The sequence below is a fragment of the Orcinus orca genome, chromosome 8, assembly GCF_937001465.1.
Source record: "Orcinus orca chromosome 8, mOrcOrc1.1, whole genome shotgun sequence".
Lineage (NCBI taxonomy): Eukaryota > Metazoa > Chordata > Mammalia > Artiodactyla > Delphinidae > Orcinus > Orcinus orca.
In genome coordinates, this window is record NC_064566.1 from 55,698,109 (window position 1) to 55,719,914 (window position 21,806).

The 21,806-nt window shown below is 37.2% G+C and overlaps 2 protein-coding genes across 19 annotated transcripts in view; one reads left to right on the top strand and one right to left on the bottom strand.

Moving 5' to 3' along the window:
- USP35 (ubiquitin specific peptidase 35) overlaps positions 1-21,806 on the top strand; it is an 873,752-nt gene that overhangs the window by 290,853 nt on the left and 561,093 nt on the right. The window lies entirely within an intron of this gene.
- The window catches only part of NARS2 (asparaginyl-tRNA synthetase 2, mitochondrial), a 148,422-nt gene that overhangs the window by 27,300 nt on the left and 99,316 nt on the right, over positions 1-21,806 (bottom strand). For all 18 annotated transcript variants that reach the window (XR_004476849.2, XR_004476848.2, XR_004476850.2 and 15 more), the window contains 5 exons: positions 15,200-15,332; positions 11,223-11,321; positions 11,086-11,123; positions 4,156-4,222; positions 2,584-2,721 (listed from right to left, as the gene is read on the bottom strand). Coding sequence is in view for 5 of the 18 variants with exons in the window: in XM_049713614.1 (XP_049569571.1) it covers positions 2,584-2,721; positions 4,156-4,222; positions 11,086-11,123; positions 11,223-11,321; positions 15,200-15,332 (475 nt within the window). In the remaining 13 variants the exon portion in view is untranslated. The remainder of the gene's footprint in view (positions 1-2,583; positions 2,722-4,155; positions 4,223-11,085; positions 11,124-11,222; positions 11,322-15,199; positions 15,333-21,806) is intronic.

Genomic DNA, 21,806 nt, shown 5'->3' on the forward strand with positions numbered 1-21,806 from the left:
GTTTGAGAAGGTTAGGTGTTAGCTCTTCTCTAAATGTTTGATAGAATTCGCCTGTAAAGACATCTGTTCCTGGACTTTTGTTTATTGGAAGATTTTTAATCACAGTTTCAATTTCAGTGCTTGTGATTGGTCTGTTCATATTTTCTATTTCTTCCTGGTTCAGTCTCAGAAGGTTGTGCGTTTCTTAGAATTTGTCCAGTTCTTCCAGGTTGTCCATTTTATTGGCATATACTTGCTTGTAGTAATCTCTCATGATCCTTTGTATTCCTGCAGTGTCAGTTGTTACTTCTCATTTTTCATTTCTAATTCTATTGATTTGAGTCTTCTCCCTTTTTTTCTTGATGAGTCTGGATAATGGTTTATCAATTTTGTTTATCTTCTCAAAGAACCAGCTTTTAGTTTTATTGATCTTTGCTATCGTTTCCTTCATTTCTTTTTCATTTATTTCTGATCTGATCTTTATGATTTCTTTCTTTCTGCTAACTTTGGGGTTTTGTTTGTTCTTCTTTCTCTAATTGCTTTAGGTGTAAGGTTAGGTTGTTGATTTGAGATGTTTCTTGTTTCTTAAGGTAGGATTGTATTGCTACAAACTTCCCTCTTAGAACTGCTTTAAGCAGAGTGTTTTTTTTTTTTTTTTTGCGGTACGCAGGCCTCTCACTGTTGTGGCCTCTCCCGTTGCGGAGCATAGGCTCCGGACGTGCAGGCCTAGCCGCTCCGTGGCATGTGGGATCTTCCCGAGCTGGGGCACGAACCCATGACCCCTGCATCGGCAGGTGGACTCTCAACCACTGTGCCACCAGGGAAGCCCCAGAGTATTTTTAAGAAGTGCAAAACTGAATGACTGAAAGGTGTTCTACTTCGGGAAATTATGAGAGGAATACATGGTGTGTGTGTACTGGGGAAGGGAGGTGGAAGTGGGATAGGGTGGAGTGATACAAAAGCCAAGAGATACAGACACAGGCCTCTGTTTTGTGGTGTAGGCTCAATATTGAATTATCTAAGATTGGATAATCTACGCCCTAGTCACTCTCATTTTTTTGCTGCTAACCTGTGGGCCTATTCATTTCTCATAATCGATTATACCAGAGGGTTGGTAGGGAAAAGAGGAAGTAAGAATCATAAATCAATTGTGTTGTTCATTGGTTTTGGATAATGCTGGTGTGAAAAGTGGGGATGCGTAAAATCGGTGGCTAAAATGTAATTTTATATCTGTGATTTTGAGGCAGAGTGATAGAGTGGAAAAGAACACAGACTTCAGAGCCAGAGGGAATCAGGTTTGAATACGAGCTCTGTCACTTACCACCCACGTAGCCTTGGGAAATGTAATTGGTCTCTTTGCACCCCAGTTTTCTATATGTAAAATGGGAGAAACAATGAGTTTCTTGTCAAGGCTGTTTTGCGACTTAGAGATGAGATGAAAGTGTTTACCTCATACTAACTGGAGGCTAATATTGTTGTTGCTGTTGTTGTTTTTTGGCCATGCCGTGTGGCATGTGGGATCTTAGTTTCCTGACCTGGGGTTGAACCCGTGGCTCCCTGCAGTGGAAGCGTGGAGTCTAAACGACTGGACCACCAGGGAAGTCCCCTAATATTGCTTTGGTAACACTGTAATCTGAGAGAAGACAGGAAATACATTCAAAGAGATAACCTTATATACTAAGACGAGGTCATTTAATTTACTGGTAGGTCCTGATCTACATTTTCTTACTGGTGTTTATCTAGATGCAAGTGAAAAATAGAAGATGGCAAAGTTTAGGTTTGGGACCTTTTTTGAGATAAACATAATATATTTGTCTCACAGACTTTTACAATTAATGATATTAAATATATAACTATCCAATACATATTTAAAGAGTTAAATATATTCTTATTCTATATTACTGCCAATTTTGTGAAGGAGAGAAGAGACAAAAAAGAAAAACGGAAAAAGTAAACAAGAAGAATAAAAACCAACTGTAGTTGAGGGGTAAAGAGAGAACAGAGGACAAGAAAGGCTAAAGAGAGCAGGCAGGCAGACAGACAGACAAGAGACAAGACAGGCAGAGAGAGAAGAGACGGTCGGAAGAGGACTGACCAAGTGGAGAATCCGCCCAGACCCCTTCGATCCCTCCATAGCCTTCCCCTCACTACTTCTATTTGATAGCCAAAGTACTCTAGGCTGCCTGCTGTTCCAAGCTAGCTCTTCCTTTGCCCGATCACGCCACTACTATTATCTCTTGCCCAACATCTCCCCCACACTGCAGTCTCCTAATCAGTATTTGATAGGAGACCGGGCCCATTGCTCTACAGCGCTCTAGGGCTCTCAGCAATTTAAAAAAACAAAACAAAACACACTTCCATTTGCATCTGCTTAACTGAGGACACCCTACGATAGAAATGAGGGAGTATGCTTATAGAACATTGGGATCTTCTTTGGGAACACATTTTTAGAGGTGCCTTTGAGAAATGTTATCATTTTAAGAGATATAAAGAGTGAATGATATAATTTAAGAAAATATACCAAAGGATAAATGAAATTAAATCAAGGGAAAAACTGCAGACTCTGAGATGACCAACCCCAATTTATTTAATGTCTTTTCTTACTGTGTGCTGAGGGCTGTCTTCATTATCCCTCATGTAGAAGGGCTTGAGTGCTAATGGATAATTAATGACAAAGACTGGTATGTCGCCACAGTGCTTCACCAGGTACTTTTCATGTTCAGTGTGTAGATCAGCACCCCACTGTAATGAGAAAAAAGAAATTACCAAAGGAGAAGACAGAGCTGAAAGATATAATGCAGGACCTAAAAATAACCTGTATCAGTGCCAAGGGCTTCTTCTCCCTGAGGATCAGGGATGTGTGGAGCTGTCTGCTGAGGTTACACAGATAAATAAACTAGAGAGAGATGTGTTAACAAGAGCATCCAAAGGCCTGGAATGATGAAAGCTGAAACTAGTAAACACTGCGCTTTCTGTGCCCCGTCTCAGGGAGCAGCATTTAGCAGATAAATAGCATCTGTAGTAAAACACAGTATGCTTTCCATGGTGTATAAAAGCTGATTCAGAATCATAATTTTTATTAATATTGCCAAGAGCTTCTTCTACAGTTACTGTCCCTAAGTTTCAGGAAATTAAATGATGAAAGATAATATTCCTAATATTGAGTCTATCTCTGGCTAGATGGCTTCTCCCAGTGACTTTTTTTTTTTTGATGAAAGAGTCAACTAATATATCAGATGCTCTCTGATGAATATTTAATAATACTGTTAATCTATTTATTCAGCAAATACTAATGTGCCTATTAAACCCCAAGTACCATGCTAGGTACTGGAAACTGGTAAGAAACACAAAATCCCTGAAGCTTCCAGGATGGGAGACAAACATTAAACAAAAAATTATACAAAGAAGTCAGTTGATTATAAATATAACAAGCACAGGGCACTCGTAACTTAAAGAGAGCATCTGACTTAACTGGGAATGGAACTGGTGTAAGGAATAGTTTGAAGACAAAGGTATTAGATCCTTAACATTATCTTACTATTCCCACTTGTCTGGCAATATCTTAATTATAGGAAAGAAGCACTGGCATAGGAATTATGTGCATTATGTGCATGTCCACTGATAAATCATGTGGCTTTTCCAGACCTATATCCTTACCCATAAAATAAAGGAGTTCTGGGAAAAAACAAAAACACACAAAGCTCAGTGTTTTTCAAAGTGGATCACAAATCAGAAGCCTCTATAAAGTTCAAAGGAAAAAGAAACGTGTTTAATGTGTTGCCTAAACTTATTTGATCACATAACCTCTTCTGCCTGTCAACTGTTAACATCATTCAGAACATACTTTGGGAAACACTGAACTAGTTGATTTCTACACTGATATTCTACGATTACCATTCTTTCTAAGGAATTTCATCTTCCTAAACTTGGGAAACTTCTTTATAACCCTTTTGTCACTGCTATTCCAAATGATATGATTCTACTTCAAAATTATTTTTCATTCTAAATATTTCAGTGAGGTTAGGCAAACATCAAAAAAAGCCAATGTACAGATATGCAAATACTACATACACACTGCTAGTAAGAGAAATAAGGTTATTTTAAAGGATTCTTAATGAAATCAGATAAATATGAGAAACATATTTTCATACATACATATATATATATAAATACTACCTCTGGAGTGAAGGTGAAGTTCTGGGATGCCTGCTTTAAGATCTCCACTGCCTCAGTATAAGAAATGCTGGAGAGAAACAGGGTAAAAGCAGAGAAAGGTTAATGGCTGTTGTTAACTGGTGCATCTGAAAACTGTGAAAGACCTATTCTCATACAGTCTTTGAGATCATATCTGAGTATCAAATGATTGTAAAAATGATTATTGAGTAATCAGGAATTAAGGTTGACCTATGAAAGTCTGATCAGCATGAAGAGAAATGGCCATTCAATAATCCCACTCCTGATCCACTTGCAGTGTACACAGAGAAGCTAGTCACTTAAGCGAATAAAGATTTTCTCTGAATTCATGTTATGCTAATGCCCTAAAAGGTGTGAAATACTGAGGCTAAAAGAGCAAAACTCTCTCCCTAAAGCTGTCATTCATTCATCCAGCATATACTGAGCACTTACTATGTGCTAGGTATCATTCTAGGCACTGGAGATACAGTAAATAAAAACAAAGCCCCTGCCTTATGGAGTTGCTATCCGTGTGTGTGTGTGTCTGTGTATGTGTGTGGCTATGTGTGTGTGTGTTTGTGTGTGTGTATGTACACGCACAATGGGGATAAGAAAGATAAACAAACAGAATTAAGCCAGGGAGCTATTGGTGCTATGAAGAAAAACAAGGCAAGATAAAAAGACAGAAGGTATTTGGGGGGTGCTATTTTAGATAAGATGGTCAAGAAAGGCCTTGCTGAATTGGTGACGTTTGAACAGAAACCTGCATGAAGTCAGGAAATGAGCCATATAAATACCTAAGGGAAAGTATTCCAGGTAAAAGGAACAGTGAGTACAAAAGCCTGAAGTGAGGAACAGTTTGGCTCATTCAAGGAACAAAAAATTCAGTGTAACTGAAGCATATTGAACAAGGAGAAGAATGCCAGAAAATTAGATTGGAAAGGTAGTCAGAGGTCAGATCCTATGAACTCTTTCAGGCCATCGTAAGGCTTTTTAAATATATTCTAGTATTGTACGACTGTTTAGGAAAAATATCATTTTTGGTTACCTCAGTAAGAAACCATCATGCCTAACGCAAGCCAAACCAAGAATTTGTTTTAACAGTTTGGATAGGTGATATATGCACATAGTTTTAAAAAAAAAATCAAGGGGAATAAAAGAGTATACACCTTCCTTCCATCCCTGTCCCGTAGCTACCTAGTTCCTCTCCTCACACACAATTACTGTTATTGGTTTCTTGTGTATCCTTCCAGAGGGTTTCATGCATCTATAAGCAAATATTAATACTCAATCTCCCCTTTTTTATAGATGGCAGCCATAGCATACATATCATATGCACTCTTTTACACTTTTCTTACTCAATAATATACCTTGCAGATCTTTACATACCAGTATATGAAGAACTTCTTCACTTTTTGAGCTATTACATAACATTCCACTTTGTGGATGTATCCTAATTAGTTTAACCAGTCATCTATCCATGGATATTTCAGCTGTTTCCAATCTTCTGCTATTATAAATCATGACTACATATACCTAATTTATGCTCATACTGATTTTGCACATGGAAAAAATGGAATTGTTGGATTCAAGAGTATTTGCATTTGCGGTTTTCATAATTTTGAAAGACACCACCAAAGATATCGTTCCCCTTTTACAGGGTTTTTCCAATGTATGCCCACCAATAGTATATGAAAATGTCAGTTTCTCTATGTTCTCTGCAACAGTATTCTGCATGATTAAAAACAAAAATCTACAAACTTTCTGAAGGACTCTGAGTTAAAAAATAACCTAACAAACTTATTCTCTGAAGCAAAAATGAAGTTCATATCTATAATAACTAACTGGAAAGAGTTGTGTCATAGAGTACAAATAAAGCCCCCAAAGCTATGTTTTGAGTGATAGGTTTTTTAGAAGATGGAAATTCTATTCAAACTAAAATCTAGTATTAAATAACAGATAATTTCTAAGGTAAGAATGGTGTTGGTGTTGATAGTAGTAATAATTTTTAAATGAGCATTTTACAGAAGGGAAACTGAAGCTTAGAGAGGATCAATAACTTGCCAAAAATCACTCATGTAAGTAAGAAGTAAACCTTGATGTGCTGACTCCAGAGTCTAAGCTCTTAACTGCTGAGATAATGCCTAAACCACTTGGAGTTTCATATGTTCTATCAAAATAAAAGATAATGGGCTCTGGGTTCTCCCTTTGACTCTACCACTTAGTAACTATGTAAATCACTTCACCTCAATGAAAGCATTTTATAAATTTTTGTATTTTATACAAAACTCTAAAAATACAAACATTAAAAAATTAAGTATTTGTACTTATAAAATAAGGAGACTGGGCTATATTAAGCTCTTGTCTGCTTAGAAATTCTATTGTTCTATTCTATCAATTACTTGATATGATCTACTCATTATACTGAGAAATATAAGAGCAGTCAAAATGGGAAGCACTAGAATTTTGTGCCATTGATATGTTAGTTACATTATTAAGAAAAAAAGGACTCTCATGTCTAAATATCTCTTGTTATTCTAGATGTTCTGCCCCACACTCCTCCCATACCTTAAGTTGAGGCAGAACTTTCAAGTTCAAATTACAGTCCTGACACTGGATATCCTTAATGGCCTTCATCAACTCTCTACTAACTTTTCTTGGTATGTACAGGGAATAATATTTCTTCTCCTTCCCAGAAACTATTTCCAAAGTGCTTTGAGGAAAGAAGAAGATATTGTGATATTGTGTGATACAATATCAAACTACCTTCATATTTCAAATTTTCTGTTGTTGAATGAAGAAAATTATTCTGAAACTGTTGGAGTACAACTGCTAAGTTACAGAGATTATTATTAGCATTCTTTGCCTCAAATTCACACAAATAAATGCCGAGCAAATAAAAAGGTAAGTACTCTATATTTTTAAAGCCTTAATACTATAAAGGAAATGTAAAATAAGTGTGTTCTATTTCTGCTTGATAAAGGCTAAATTCAAAGACTACACAAGTCCTTTAAATAATATACTTTCATATAAAACAATTATAACAAGTACTCAAGAACACTGAAATCTATTCAAAAGAATACAAGTCATATGGTATCTTGCGTGTGGGTGTGGACATGTATGCATGTGTATTTCGGGGTGCATCTTGATTCTAATTCATCATGCTTAGGTCTACTCTCATATTCTCTCATGGCTTTTAAAATCTTTGGTTTCAAAGTCTACAAACCCCCTCCATCTCTGGTACCCTCCACCCTGAGAATTCTCAGCATCATGTAATTTACGTACACCCTCTGGTGTTCAGTCCCCTCTGTTTCTAGCTCCTGGAGCTTCTCATATATTCTAGTGAACTCAACAATGCATTTAAAAGGATTTAATAATATTTTAACTAGCATTTTTAGATGTTTTGTAGCAGGAGGGTTTTCATGTTATCTAGTCTTTGACATATTGCTTAAGCAGCATTTGAACATTTCAACAAAATAAGACAGACAAGTTATCACTTCATAGATGAGAAAACTGAAGCTCAGAAAGGTTAAAGATTTACTATTAGTCAAATTCGTAGTTGTAATTAAATAATTATTCATGCAAATATTTAACTATTCATCTTTTTCTCTAGATGCTAAACTCCATAAAAGGACTAATCCGTGCCTATTTTCACTACTGAATCCTCAATGACTAGAACAGTGCCTAACTCATAAAAGGTAGTCAATAAATATTTGTTGAAAAATATGAATTCACCCATTAATGGCTAATAAGTGGTAGAGGCAGGACTAGAATCCAGGTCCTCTGAAACACAGTTCACTATACTCAGTGCATAAGTAAAACAAACAAGCCTCTGACCATGCGGAGGTGACGACACCAAAAAAAAAAACATCACACATATAAATTTAATGTACAACTATGATTCGTGCTGTGTGGAATGGATGATGGTGATAGCAATGACTGATATGGCACAGCCCATGTTCCCATCCTGAGTATTTTACAGACATGGATTCTGAAGCTCAACAGTTAGATGATACATAAGGGTCATAAAGATAGTGGGGAGCTACAACTACTCTAGCATTAATTCCAGTGCCCTTTCAGATATAGGAAGTACACTGGCTGAAAGCATGAGCTTTGAAATCAGATGACCATGAGTTTGAATCCCCACTTCACCTTTTACTCACCTAATATCTTCTGAGTTGATTCTTCATCTACAGCAGGGCAACAATAACTACTCACAGAGTTGTGGTGAAGATACAATGAAATACAATGTATTTAAAGTTTATCGCTGTCTGGCACATAGTAAATATTCAATAAATGGTGGATATTTTTCCCCAATCTTAGATCTTATTTATTAGACAGAAGCTGGATAACTTCTCTTAAGATCTCCCTAGTTCTCTGTTACCAGTACAGATTCCTTGGGATGCCTAGTTTACTTCTTTCCTTACCTACTTAATTACAACTTTTATCAATATGCTTATGTCCATAACTCTCCTGTAGACTCCAGGCCCATACACTCAAACTGCCTACCCAACATCTAACTGGACGTCTGAAAAGTATCTCAATCTTAACATGACACCTCATGATGATGAGCCTGATGAGAGAGAGGTGTGAGCCTCTCTCTCCACACACCCCCACTATTCTATGGCTTCCCCCATCTCTGTTAATAGCAACTCCATTTCTATAGCTGTGTAAGTCAAAAGGCTTGAAGTCACTCTTAACTCTCCTTCTCTCTCTTTTTCACTCTCAGTAAATCCTGTTTTCTGTATCTTTAAAATATATCCAGAATAGGACAATTTCACCTACCTCCATTGTTACCATCCTGGTCTGTGACGGTTAATTTTATGTATAAAGTTGGCTGGGCTACAGTACTCAGATATTTGGTCAAACATTCAGGATATTTCTGAGATGGTGTTTTTTTGGATGAGGTTAACATTTAAATCAGTGGATCCTGAGTAAAGAAGATTGCCCTCCATAACAACATCCAACCAGTTGAAGGCCTTGCTAGAACAAAGACTGGCCTCCTCCAAGAAAGAAGGAATCTGCCAGCAGACTGCCTTTGACTTGGCTCTTCCTTGAGTCTCCAGCCTGCTGGACCACTCCAACAGATTTTTAACTTGCCCAGCCTCTACAATTGTGTGAGCTAATTCCTTAAAATAAATCTTTATATACACACATCGCGTTGGTCTTGTTTCTCTCGAGAACCCTGACTTATACAAGGTTCAAACCACCATCTACTTGCACCTAGGTGACTGTAACAATCTCCTACTTGCTTTGCTGCTCTCACTCTTGTCCTACTACAGCCAATTCTCAACAGATAGCCAGAGCGATCCTATTAAATCCAATTGAGATCTTCTCAGATCTCTGCACAGTACCCTTCAACAGCTTTCCCACCTCACCCAAGTAAAAATCCAAACTCTTCACAGTGCCCTACAAGGCCCCACCTGATTTCCCTACCTCCCTCATCCTTTCTTACTTTATCTTCGTATCCTCTTCCCTTACTCACTCTTCACTATTACTTGAACATGTCAGGCATGCTCCAACCTCAGGGTCTTTGTACTTGTTATTCCCTCTGCCTGGAATATTCTTTTCCCACTTACCCATATAACTAGTTCTCTTACTTTACTTTCTTGAGATCTTTACTCAAAAATCATCTCAGTGAGATCTTCCCTGCCGTGCTATCTAAAATTTCTACCTCCTCATTCTTCCTTTGGCTTATCTTCTTTCTCTTCTCTGGTTTTTTTCCCCATAAGTATTACTCATTTTCACAGACTATACGTTTCAATTATTTATCTTGTCTCTTGGCTATTATTACCTCCACCAGAAATATAAGCTCAGTGAAGGCATGGAATTTTATCTGCTTTGTCCACTGTTTTTAAACAGTTTTTAGATTTTAGGACAATGCCTGGCACATAGTAAACATTCAATATACATTTAAGTGAAAGGAAAAGTTTCAAAAGCCTTCACTTGTACTTCATTGCCCTTCGATTCTCTATCACGGGGCTCCTATTTCCTCCTTTTCTGATCCCACAGCTGCTGCCTTGTTATTGGGTCAGGCTCAACGACTCATCATTTTTAACTGGTAGCCTGAAGGTCTAGGCTGATACCTGATATTCTCAGCTAAGTCTGCCAAGTTTTTCTTATTCCCCTTCTCAAGGACAGGTTGAATTCTTTATTCTCTTAGAAGAAAAACTTCCTAAACTTAAGATAGCAAGGGAAAAATGATACTAACTTATGTTCAGAGACAATTTTCTTTTCTTCAGATTATCAAACTTACTTCCTCTACACATTGTAAATACCCTGAATACTAAGTCTTATATGAATTATTTGTACTGCATATAAGAAGTTGCTTGTTGTTTTTTCCATATCAAGTATGTGTTTCATAATAAACTGTGAAAAGAATAGCCTATCTGATTAATATGGTTGGTTGAATAAACCACCAGTCCAATAACAAGTTCTACTTGAACAGGATTATAGTGGAAATGAAGCAATAATGTATGTGCTATATTTAAAACACAGATCTTTAGGTTTTAAAATAGTGGCTAAAAAAAAATTCAGAATATATTTTCAGATTTTAGCAAGTGAAGGTAAAGAAAAAGAAGGAAGACTGAAATAAGAGAAAAATAGAGGGCAGACATTACATGTACCTATCTTAAAAGCATGTTTTTTAATCAAGCCAGATTTTGATTACTAAAGAATTAGTCTGAATTGTAGGAATATAGTTAATAATTACTATGAACATTATCTTGCTATGATTTATTCATTTATTTATTCATGAAACACTGATTATCAACTATGAACCAGACATAAGAGCTATAAAAATAATTAAAATACGGGTTTCCCTTGAGTCTAGGGAGTGTGATAAGCAGATATACAAACAAAAAATTTAATACAGTGTGATAAATACGATGATAAATTATGAATAAAGTTCAGAGAAAGTATAAATCTACTTACATTAGAAAGTTGTTTTTTAGCATATGTTCTAATCTGTCCTTGGTAAGAAAAGAGAAAAAAGAAAATTTATTAAATGTAATTATATTCGTTACATGTAATTAACATATTTACAGGGCTTCATCCACAAAGCTAATTACCTTTTGGCCAGGAGCTATGAATTTATGACAGAGTTCAACATCTTCAGGACAATTTGAGAGAACTGTCATTGTTGTAGTCTTGAAGAGGCCCTCCATAACCTAAGAGAAATGATACAGAATTGCCTGACATGTAAGCTTCATGAAAAACCTGTTTAGGGCCCTGTAAGGACTGCTCTCCAGGTTTCAATGGCTATAAATCCATTAGGCCTCTTACTTCCTGAATATACTACATCAAGTTAATTCAGTTTCCATATTGATTAGAGGGGGCATCACAACTTCTCAGAGAAGGTTAAAAAAAAAAAAAGAAAGAACCATGTCTGAACCTTCTGTTAACAGTTTCAATACTGGTATTGAAGTGGGCTGTCAAATGAACAGCTAAAACAAACTGATGCCTCTCTAAATTTCAGTATATTCACTTGTAGAGTCAGGACAGTTAACAGTACCTAGCTTACAGAATTGTTGTGAGAATTATATGAGATAATCCATGTATAAGACTTAGCTTAGTGCCCAGCTCAGAGAAGCATGCAACAAACATCAGTTGTGAAGAGTGGAACGTTTTGAAAAGTGCTTCATTCAGTCATTGGTAAATGAAAGTAAACTTTAAGATTAGAGAAGCAATGAGATCTATCTACATCTAAATACATACATTTTTGCTTTGCTAAAGTATAAAGTAACGACACAAATCAGCGTATAAGAATTCGTTCTACCAGGGGTGTCCATAAAAGTCTCATGGGAAAAACTTGTTCTCAGAAGAAAAAAGTGACTGGAATGAAAAATATTTCTAAAATATTTTTAATCCAAACTAAAATTTTTGTTTTGATGTCAATGAAATCATATTGTGATTTTCAGATATGTCCTCATAAAGACACATACATGAATTAAGACCAGGCTGCCACACAGGCAGGTATCTTCCTTTCCTCTCTGAATCACTGGACACCCTATCAACACTGGAAACACAGTGGGGCATAAACGTCTGAGTAATTTAACATGGTCAGATATAGGAAAGAACTTAATTATCAAGTGACAACCAGATAGATTTATGTACATATATAAAATATTTTTCATTTCTTTTTATATATACTTTGCATTTTTATATTATACATATATTTTGTAGAGAAGTAAGGAATAACTTGATGAAAGAAGAGCAAAAGGAGGCTAAAGATGTTTTGCCTTGAGGCTATAACCACCTTCAATCTAGCAGTGAGATAAAGAAATCACTAAGTAACTGAATGATTTATGAAGCGTTATATCCCTCAATCACTGCAAAAAGCCAATGTATATTGAGAGGAAAAAAGAACAGGTAGATCGGATAGTATGCTTGCATTGTTGAGGGACACAATACACAATCGGTAAGATGAAGACTTCAACAGCTGGGGCTGTTAAAGCAGTGTCTTTCAAGGGCAGAACATTTCCATTTGAAGAAGGATATCACTGGCTTTTCTAACCTTGACTTTCAGACTACACTCTATAAATATATTTATAATAAAACAGAAACTTAACTGAAGGGTTAACATAACCCTCATGTTTTAAAAAATATATTTCTCAATAGTATTAAAATAATAATATTTAATTGCTTATACGTCATAAGAGGAAAATATCCTGTTATAATATTCTGATTTTGTATTTAAGAGACTGCTCTTCATCAAGATAATAATTTCCACAGAATTCAATTTATCAAAGGGAGAAAACTGAGAGAAACAGGAGTTTATTTTTGGAAAGAATATACCTTTTTCTTCTGTCTTTAGGAAAAAGTTTATATTCCAATTAATTAAACTATTCAATAGTGTATGCCCTGAGTACCACTCAGTGGACGACCAAATAAATAAGAATTACTCAGTTACAGAATACATAATTATAGAGCAAAGATTATAATGTTTAATAAATTCTAACAATGTATTATCTTTATAATCTTTCCCTCTGGTATTATATTGGGCAGCGGAGACAGGGACAAGGCAGAAATAGGAGGTAAAACGTGTGGTTCCATTCTTTACAATACTCTCATTGCCTGAGTGAAAGAATAATAAAGAATTGGGTGGAAAAAAAAAAAAAAAGAATTGGGTGGTGAGCTCAAATTGAAAGCTGATTAAGGAATTTTACTGACTTGGTGAAGCTCAGATTCTGAATCCCTAAATCTAGAAAGGGATTAACTCAACAGTGTTCCTATTGACATTTTTGGCCAGATAATTCTTCGCTGGCGGGGAGGGGGCTGTGCATTGCAGGATACTGAACAACATCCCTAGCCTTTACCCACTAGATGCCAGTAGCAACCCGTCTTCCCTACTCCCCCACCCACTCCCTAGTAGGGACACCAAAAATATCCCCTTCGGGACACTGGTCTAGAGAAATCGGTGGGAGATGTTAAAGGGGTATATGCAAGTGGACACTGTGGTGTGTGGCCACAACATCCCTTTAGGACCAAGATCTTTATCCGCTAGGAACAGTAACTGCTGATGGTACATAGTTGGGTCCCTCTTCAGGAACTGCCCAGGCCAGGAGGACTGCCTTACCCAAGGTTACAAACCCCTTCCCATCTAGCCCGCATCCAATGACTGGCTCACAGGAGGAGGCACTTGCCCTCCTATGGGACAACTATGAAAGACCATTCTAGCTCCAAAGTTTCTCAGGGAATTGGCTAAGGCATCTGTTTGTAAATGCAGCACAGTTTAACTTGTCCCTCTGCCCAATGCTGCTTTCTTCCTTTCCTCACAGGTATTTCTCTTGAGAGCATTCCCCAGTAATACCTGCACACAAATCTCTGCTTTAGGGTTTATTTTCTAGGAAATCCAACCTAAGACAGGATAATAAAATTGTGACTCCATTCTACTTGGGAGTATACATGGTATTTCTGTTTTAAGTGGAATTGGGTCATTTACTGGGTGAATAAGAGTAGAATGAAAGAAGTAAGAGTTGATGAAAACTGCTAAAATAAACATCCTGTAATTAGAATTCCAAACTAAGATCTTAACCAAAATGGTAGTGGATAGAGAATTCGTAACAACAGTTAACACATTCTGGGTACTTACTAAGTGTCATGAACTATGCTAAGCACCTTATATATATAATCTCTCTAATCCTATGAATTAATATATGAAATAGGAATTATTATTCCCATTTTATAGATAAGAAAACTGAGGTTCAGAGAAATTAAGTCCCATGTCTTAGGTCACATAGCCAGTAAGTGATTGAGCTAATAATCAAATCCTGGTCCATCCATCGCCAGACTTGTGTGCTCTATATGGATTTATGGCCACAGCCTCCTGAAAAGGCTCCCACCCCTATTTTTATCTCCCTCTAAATCATTTTTCATAATGCTGCTAGAGAGATACTTCTAAAATATAACTCTGACCATGGCCTTTCCCAGCTGAGAACTTTCTCCTTTATCTTTTGGATTAAGTTCAAACTCCTCAGCAGGGCATTTAAATACAGTCTTTCTTTCATGAGCTGACTCTTGACTATATCTCCAGCTTCATCCCTGTCCCAGAGCTCTGACAGCTCCTGTGGATGCTTTCTAATACTATAGCTATAGACATGTTTCTCTAACTATAAAGACGTTTTGTTTATTTGCCTAGCAATTATCAAGAGCTACTATTTACTAAGCCTGCTTTGTGCCAGATCCCATACTGGATGCTTTACATTATACATACATAATCTTTCATTTACTTCTCACAATAACCTAATGAAATAGCTACTATTATTCTCATTTTATAGCTGAGGAAGCTAAAGATCACTAAGGTTAGGTAACATCATAACAAAGTTAATGGCAGAGCTTGGACATGAACTTAAATCTGTTTGACTCCTGTACTTTAAAAACTATTACACTAACAGTATTCAGTAGATGTTTATTAATTAGTTCTCCATCTTCTTCATTCTATGAACACCTGTAAGGCACAGACGTCAGAGGTAAAAATGTATACAGAAGCATTTTAATGTCACAGATGCCTGACATTTAGAAATTATTTTAAAACTTGAGTACCTACCTGCATGAGATCTTGAAGGCTCTCAAGAAAAGAAATCTCTGCTTCTACCATATAAAACTCTGCCAGGTGTCTCCGGCTCTGAGAATTCTCTGCTCGGAATGTTGGACCAAAGGTAAACACTTGAGTAAAAGCTCTGCAATTCAAGATTAACAGTGTAAAAATAGGATTCACATGATTAATTTTAAGTATTTAAAATATTCAGTAAGCTCTTAAGAAAAAAAAAAAGTTCTGCGCCTCTGTCTTGTCCACAAATCCACACGTATTAGCTGCCACATTTCTTTAATGGGTGATTATAATAGTTTCATTAAAAATGTTACATTTATAGAAACCATTTTATTCCAAAGGAATTTGCAAATGCTTTACAAACCCTATGGCTTACTAAATATAGAATTATAACCACTTCTGGATGCACTCTACTGCAGCTGCCTTAAACAGCAGGCAACTACATTTCACAGCAATTGAGAACAAAGTAAAGGAAAAATACCACAGCCCAAGAAGCCACACAGAGAATCTAGATAGTAACAGTTAAAACCAGAATTTCATGTGGATAAGGCAAGCCAATCATTTTCTAAATATATGAAAAAAAATTATCAGATATGTATGGTGATTTGCCTTGTTAGGCCTACTCAAGTCCTTTACGCCCACCTAGGAGTTTTAATCAATGCTCAGTAAGCCCTGACATTTGGGGGGTGGGGTGGATTCTGAAGAACTGTCTGCTTTACTCTCTGGTTTTCAAGAAGGGCTATAGTTCAACAACATAAACGGGGAAAAAAATTCTTATTTTTAAATTTCTGCAGAGAAGTGAACGTGACACCTTCATTCTTTCTTTTTTTTTTTTTTTTTTGCGGTACGCGGGCCTCTCACTGTTGTGGCCTCTTCCGTTGCAGAGCACAGGCTCCGGACGCACAGGCTCAGCAGCCATGGCTCACGGGCCCAGCCGCTCCGCGGCATGTGGGATCCTCCTGGACTGGAGCACGAACCTGTATCCCCTGCACTGGCAGGTGGACTCTCAACCACTGTGCCACCAGGGAAGCCCCCTTTTTAAAAAAAATTTACTTATTTAATTTATTTATTTTTGGCTGTGTTGGGTCTTCGTTGTTGTGCGCAGGTTTTCTCTAGTTGCAGTGAGCTGGGGCTACTCTTCATTGCGGTGTGTGGGCTTCTCATTGCAGTGGCTTCTCTCGTTGCTGAGCATGGGCTCTAGGCCTGCGGGCTTCAGCAGTTGTGACATTTGGGCTCAGTAGTTGTTGCGCACAGGCTTAGCTGCTCTGCAGCATGTGGGATCTTCCCGGACCAGGGATCGAACCCATGTCCCCTGCATCAGCAGGCGGATTCTTTTTTTTTTTTCCGGTACGCGGGCCTCTCACTGTTGTGGCCTCTCCCGTTGCGGAGCACAGGCTCCGGACGCGCAGGCTCAGCAGCCATGGGCAACAGGCCCAGCCGCTCCGCGGCATGTGGGATCTTCCCGGACCGGGGCACGAACCCGTGTCCCCTGTTTGGGCAGGCGGACTCTCAACCACTGTGCCACCAGGGAAGCCCAGCAGGCGGATTCTTAACCACTGCGCCACCAGGGAAGTCCCGAGGACCAAGTAATCTTTGAATTTTAAGGTTTTGCTAGAACAAAACAAGAGGTTTGGGGCTCCTTAGCTGTTATCCTCAACACTCTTCATTTATCATCAGTCAAATAATATCAAGATCAGAAAACAGTACAGAAAACGGATTGTAGATATACATACCAGTATTTTTTTGTTGTGTTGTGTTTTTTTTAAGTAAAGATACTGTGGGAAATTAAACAGTAAAACAATTATAGTGGAAATCATGAGATTTATTTTTTCTTTCAAAGGCCATTTCAGTTGAGGCCTAGTTGGTAAGAAGCTTAGGAATTTATGTTTTGGTTCTACAGCCACCTTTCTGAGACCATGATCAGTGACCCTCCAAGAATCTTAGTTTTTAATGGAAAAACAAACCGTAAGAATTCAAAATATTACTATGTAACCTCTCTCCCAAGATTCAGATCCAGACTTGCTTACTAGAATGTTCCTAAAAACACTGACCTTACCTTGTCCAAAACGAAAACCCTTGCCTTGCTCCCCGAAACAAGCAAAAACAAAATAATGAACAGTACATTTTCCCCAGCTCTGTTAATCTTAGCTAACCCACCTCGTCACCCAAACCAGATCCCCATCCCTCCCTCACCGCCCACACACTTCCCTATCATATTGATCACAGAATTATATTGTTTATACCTAGGGAAACTCTTGCAGATCTAGAGACTCTTCTTTATTTCCACAACTTTGTCTTGTGTCAACTCTTGTGTCTGTCACCTGCCTTTCTTCCTCCAGTCCCAAACTACTATACGTTTTCAAACTCAAATCTGATTAGATCAGCCCTAATTTAAAAATCTTCAATGGTTCTCCCCTACTCAAAGGTTAAAATTCAAACTCCTAACTTTGACTGGACCTTCCTTCACAAAGCCTTTTCTCCAGCACACTGAGGATACTCTCCTTACATGCCCCATATGCCTTTAGGCTTTTTCATTGGCTGTCCCCTCTCTGTAGTGCCCGTCCTTTGTTCCTCTCTCTCCAAATGGCAAATTCCCATCCATCCTTCAAGACTTGACTTAAATGTCACTTTCTCTTTGTAACCTTACCATACACCCCCAAATTTATTGTTCCCTCCTTTCTATGACTGTAACACTTTGTTTATACATTTATTATACAGACTGTATCACTTAGAAATATAATTGTGCATTTTGTATCTTTCTCCCTCAAACTATGAAATATTCTACAGTAGGAAAAATGTTTTATTCATCTTTGCAACTTCAGTGCCTAAGATAAAACAGGTGCTCAAGTTGAATGAATAATAATGAGGATGACAGGCTTCTTCAGTTGTAAACTGGAAAAGCATAACATCCTTATAAACAGTAACATTACAAATAATGTACAGAAAAATACTCAGATATATTTTACTGTGGCTGTTACTCAATAGCTAAAATGGGTCAAACAATTTAGGTCTGCCCCAAACAATAAATTCAAAAATCACAGGACCTCGAGCTTCTAATCTATGACTATGCGAGCTCTAGGTAGGTTGGCAATAGTATATTTAAATAAATAAAACGACATTCTTTTCTGGCACTGCATCACATGAAATTGTACATACAGATGTTCACTAATAACAAAGAATATTCTATTGAAATTTTCCAGGGCATGAATAGAAACTCCATGGCATTGGTGGAATTTACTTTGGAGGCTCTGAGGAAGACTTCTAAGAAATGGGCAGTTATCATCCTGAAATACAAGGAGGCCAATGGGATTGCTGTTCAAAAGAGACACATTATATATGTATTAAGGTACTAGAAACAGAGAAAACAACGGTATCTAAAAAGAACTACCGATTCAAGTCACAAGGGCACCTACTTCTCACATGGATAGGGAGGGAGCTCCAAGATATTTAACAATAGGGATTTTTTATTTAACAATGGTTAATGATTTTCTCTAGCAATACAGGGTAAACTCTCTTGTATAAAATATAGGAGAGGATCAAGGATTTTTATTTTAGAAAGGATTAGATTCTAATTGTGGTATCCCAAAGTTAAGTATTATTCTAATAGGGTAAAGTAAAAATCAATGGCCATGGTGCTTTCTCTGAATTAACAAAAAGATAAAATAAGCTGGAAGGTATGTTGACAAATTCCCTAATTTAGCATCAAGTTGTTAAGCAGATAAATGTTTAAATCATTCAATAAAGATCACCCCAGGTCAGCGTCCAGTGTTCTATAATACAGTAGTGAAAGTAGTAGTAGTGATAGTGGCTACCATTAGCAAGTGCTCCTTGTGGGCCAGGCATTAGATGTGAGAACCTTACAGTTAACTCCTTTATTATAACTCAATAAAGGATACATTGTTACTTCTATTTTTCAGTCTAAGAAATTGAAGTTCAGAGAGGTGAAGAAGCTTTTTCAAAAGTTATAGTCATAGCCTAACAAGTGGTAGAGGCCAGATTCAACTCTAGCTCTGACTCTAATGATCACAGCCTTCATTATGATATTAAAATAATGATGCTCATAACTGAACATGGACAAACCCAGTAAATAAGAGAGAAAAATTTGTAATATGCACTCCCCGCCTTCTCAAAGATAACTAGGGTGAGTAGTTTGGTATATTTCTCTTCCTTGTGAATAGCTTATTTGTTTTATGTATTAAAATTATAGCTCCCTAGGATATGCTGCTTTCATGCAAATAATGAGAAGATAAATTTTAATCAATATTTTGTAAACTTTAGCAAGACATTTAGCCTTTCTGGTCTTCAAATTCTTACATGAGTGGGAGGTGCAGGCAGTTTGGCATTATTCTTTAGTATCTTTTACATAATTTTGTTTCTAGGTCCATGTGAAATCACGATTATTTTAATTTATGCTGATTTCTTCTTTTTCCTCCGTCTTCCACACACATGAAAGCAATTTGCAGCAAGGCTTGGCCCAAGCCATAGTTAAAATAAGATCTGAGAACAAGGCCATTACTAAAATAAGATACAAAACCAGGTGAAAGGCCAGTACTGCTGTGAGAAGAGACCAGCAGAGAAAGAAAACACTCAGTACTAAGAATCATTCTTGTGCCAATTATGGAGAAAGGGAAGCTATATATGGAAAGTCCATGAGCTTGGAGTTGACGTTTAAGATAACAAAAGTACATTCAATACACATCAGCTAAGATAACTACAAAAATGGCTTTTTAAAAATAAAAAGTAAAGTTACCAAAAAATGGTTCTGCAAAGGTCACTTTCTCCCTTGTGTGGAGTTTTATGAAGCCCTACATTGGCAAGTGGATTATTATAAAGTAGTCACTGATTGCTTTGCCATTTATTCCTTCTGGCCCTGAAATTTAAGAGCTAATCTTTATATTTTGAAAGAAAAGAGGAATTACTGCCTTTTTAGCTGGGGAAGAACTTATCGTTCAGCATATGGGGGATCAGCAACTTTCCCTAAGGCTGCCCACTCCCAACCTCCTATCACTTCCCTACTGTCATTCAGGAAACATTCATTGAACTGAAGTGAACTCACAGACAACTTTAAACGGACTTTTAAAACAGTCTTTGTCAAGTGGTATTCCCATCATCCAGAAAACAATCATCTATATTATTACTGCTTTGTATCTACTGGATTATCAATACTGTGACATATTTGTCACTCATTGCTTCTACATGCCTAACAGAGTGGACACCAGACACCTCCTTTTCAGCTTACCCCCTTTCCTCTATCTTGCAATAGTACACTTGGTGAATGGGTTTATAAAGAGATGTAGCTCTCACCATTCATCAACTATTAACAAGATGTCTTAGCGAGGATGCACTGTAAAATCTAAAAATTTCTTCTTTACCACAACTGCTAAACATTTCTGCAAAATTAATTTTCTTTAACATGTCCTAAGTATCTGATTTAGAACTGAATTTGAGGTCCAAGCAAATTTAATCTTAATTGTATAATGAGATTCAAAGTTCGACAGAGTCTGACAACAATCCTGCTAAAGGGACTGGAGGGTTGGCTACTCTTCTCTGATGAGCATATGAACTGGGGGAAGGACATTTAGCAAAGGGAATATGAAGCACACAGGTCCTAAGGTAGGAAAGAGCCTGACAAGTTTGAAGAACAGAAGCAGGCCAGCAGCAAGACGAATGGTAAGAGATGAGGTCAAAGAGTTTGGAAGGGATCAGAACATGTAGGGTCTTCCTTGTGAGCCATGGTAAAGAGAGTCTGAATTTTATTTAATACTCCTTGAAATACTCTCTCCTCTTGGAATATTTAACACTGTATTCTCCTAGTTTTCCTATTTATCTGATCTCCACCTCTGTCTCCTTCTACATACACTAGCTATTCATTAAACACTAGCACTCTTTGAACCGTACTCCTAGAATCTCTTTTCTCACTGTATACATTCTCCTTAAATGATCTCACTTCCGTCAATTAAGTTTCAATTAATTACCTATTGGCACACAATTCACAAATTTGTATCTCCTGCCCAGACTTCTTCTCTAAGCTCCAGAAGCATACATCCGCCTATTTAGTCCTTTCACTTGTCACAAACAGAACTCATGCCTCCCCTGACCCCCACACTGGCCTCAGTCTTCTTCCAACCTTCCAGGTCAATCCTCCCATTAGGGTCTTTAATAACACCATGTACTACTGTTCATAGAGCCTCTTAAAATTAAAATAAATGACATATACAGATGTAATTATTTGTTTAATGTCCATCTCTTTCACTAGACTGTAAATTTCATGAGTGACCTTATCTATTTTTTGGTTCCTTATAGTATCCTCAGTTCTTAACCCAGTGCATGACACACACTAGACAATTAAAATTTGTCAAATAACTAACTGATTTTCTGTAAAATGTGCTGATCCCCAAACTTTGAACCTTTGAAACAGCACTGGGATGGGGGTGAGGATAGAGGAGTAAGAGGAAGGTGGTAAACAGAGTATCAATTACTAAGCAAAAAATTCTGCTATTCCTTGAAATAATTTTTCACAGAAGGCACTAGGCGATAAAAGAATCAGTTTTTTGAAAAGACTGCCCATATATTATTTTTGCTCTGTAGGCAACAAGTATATCTT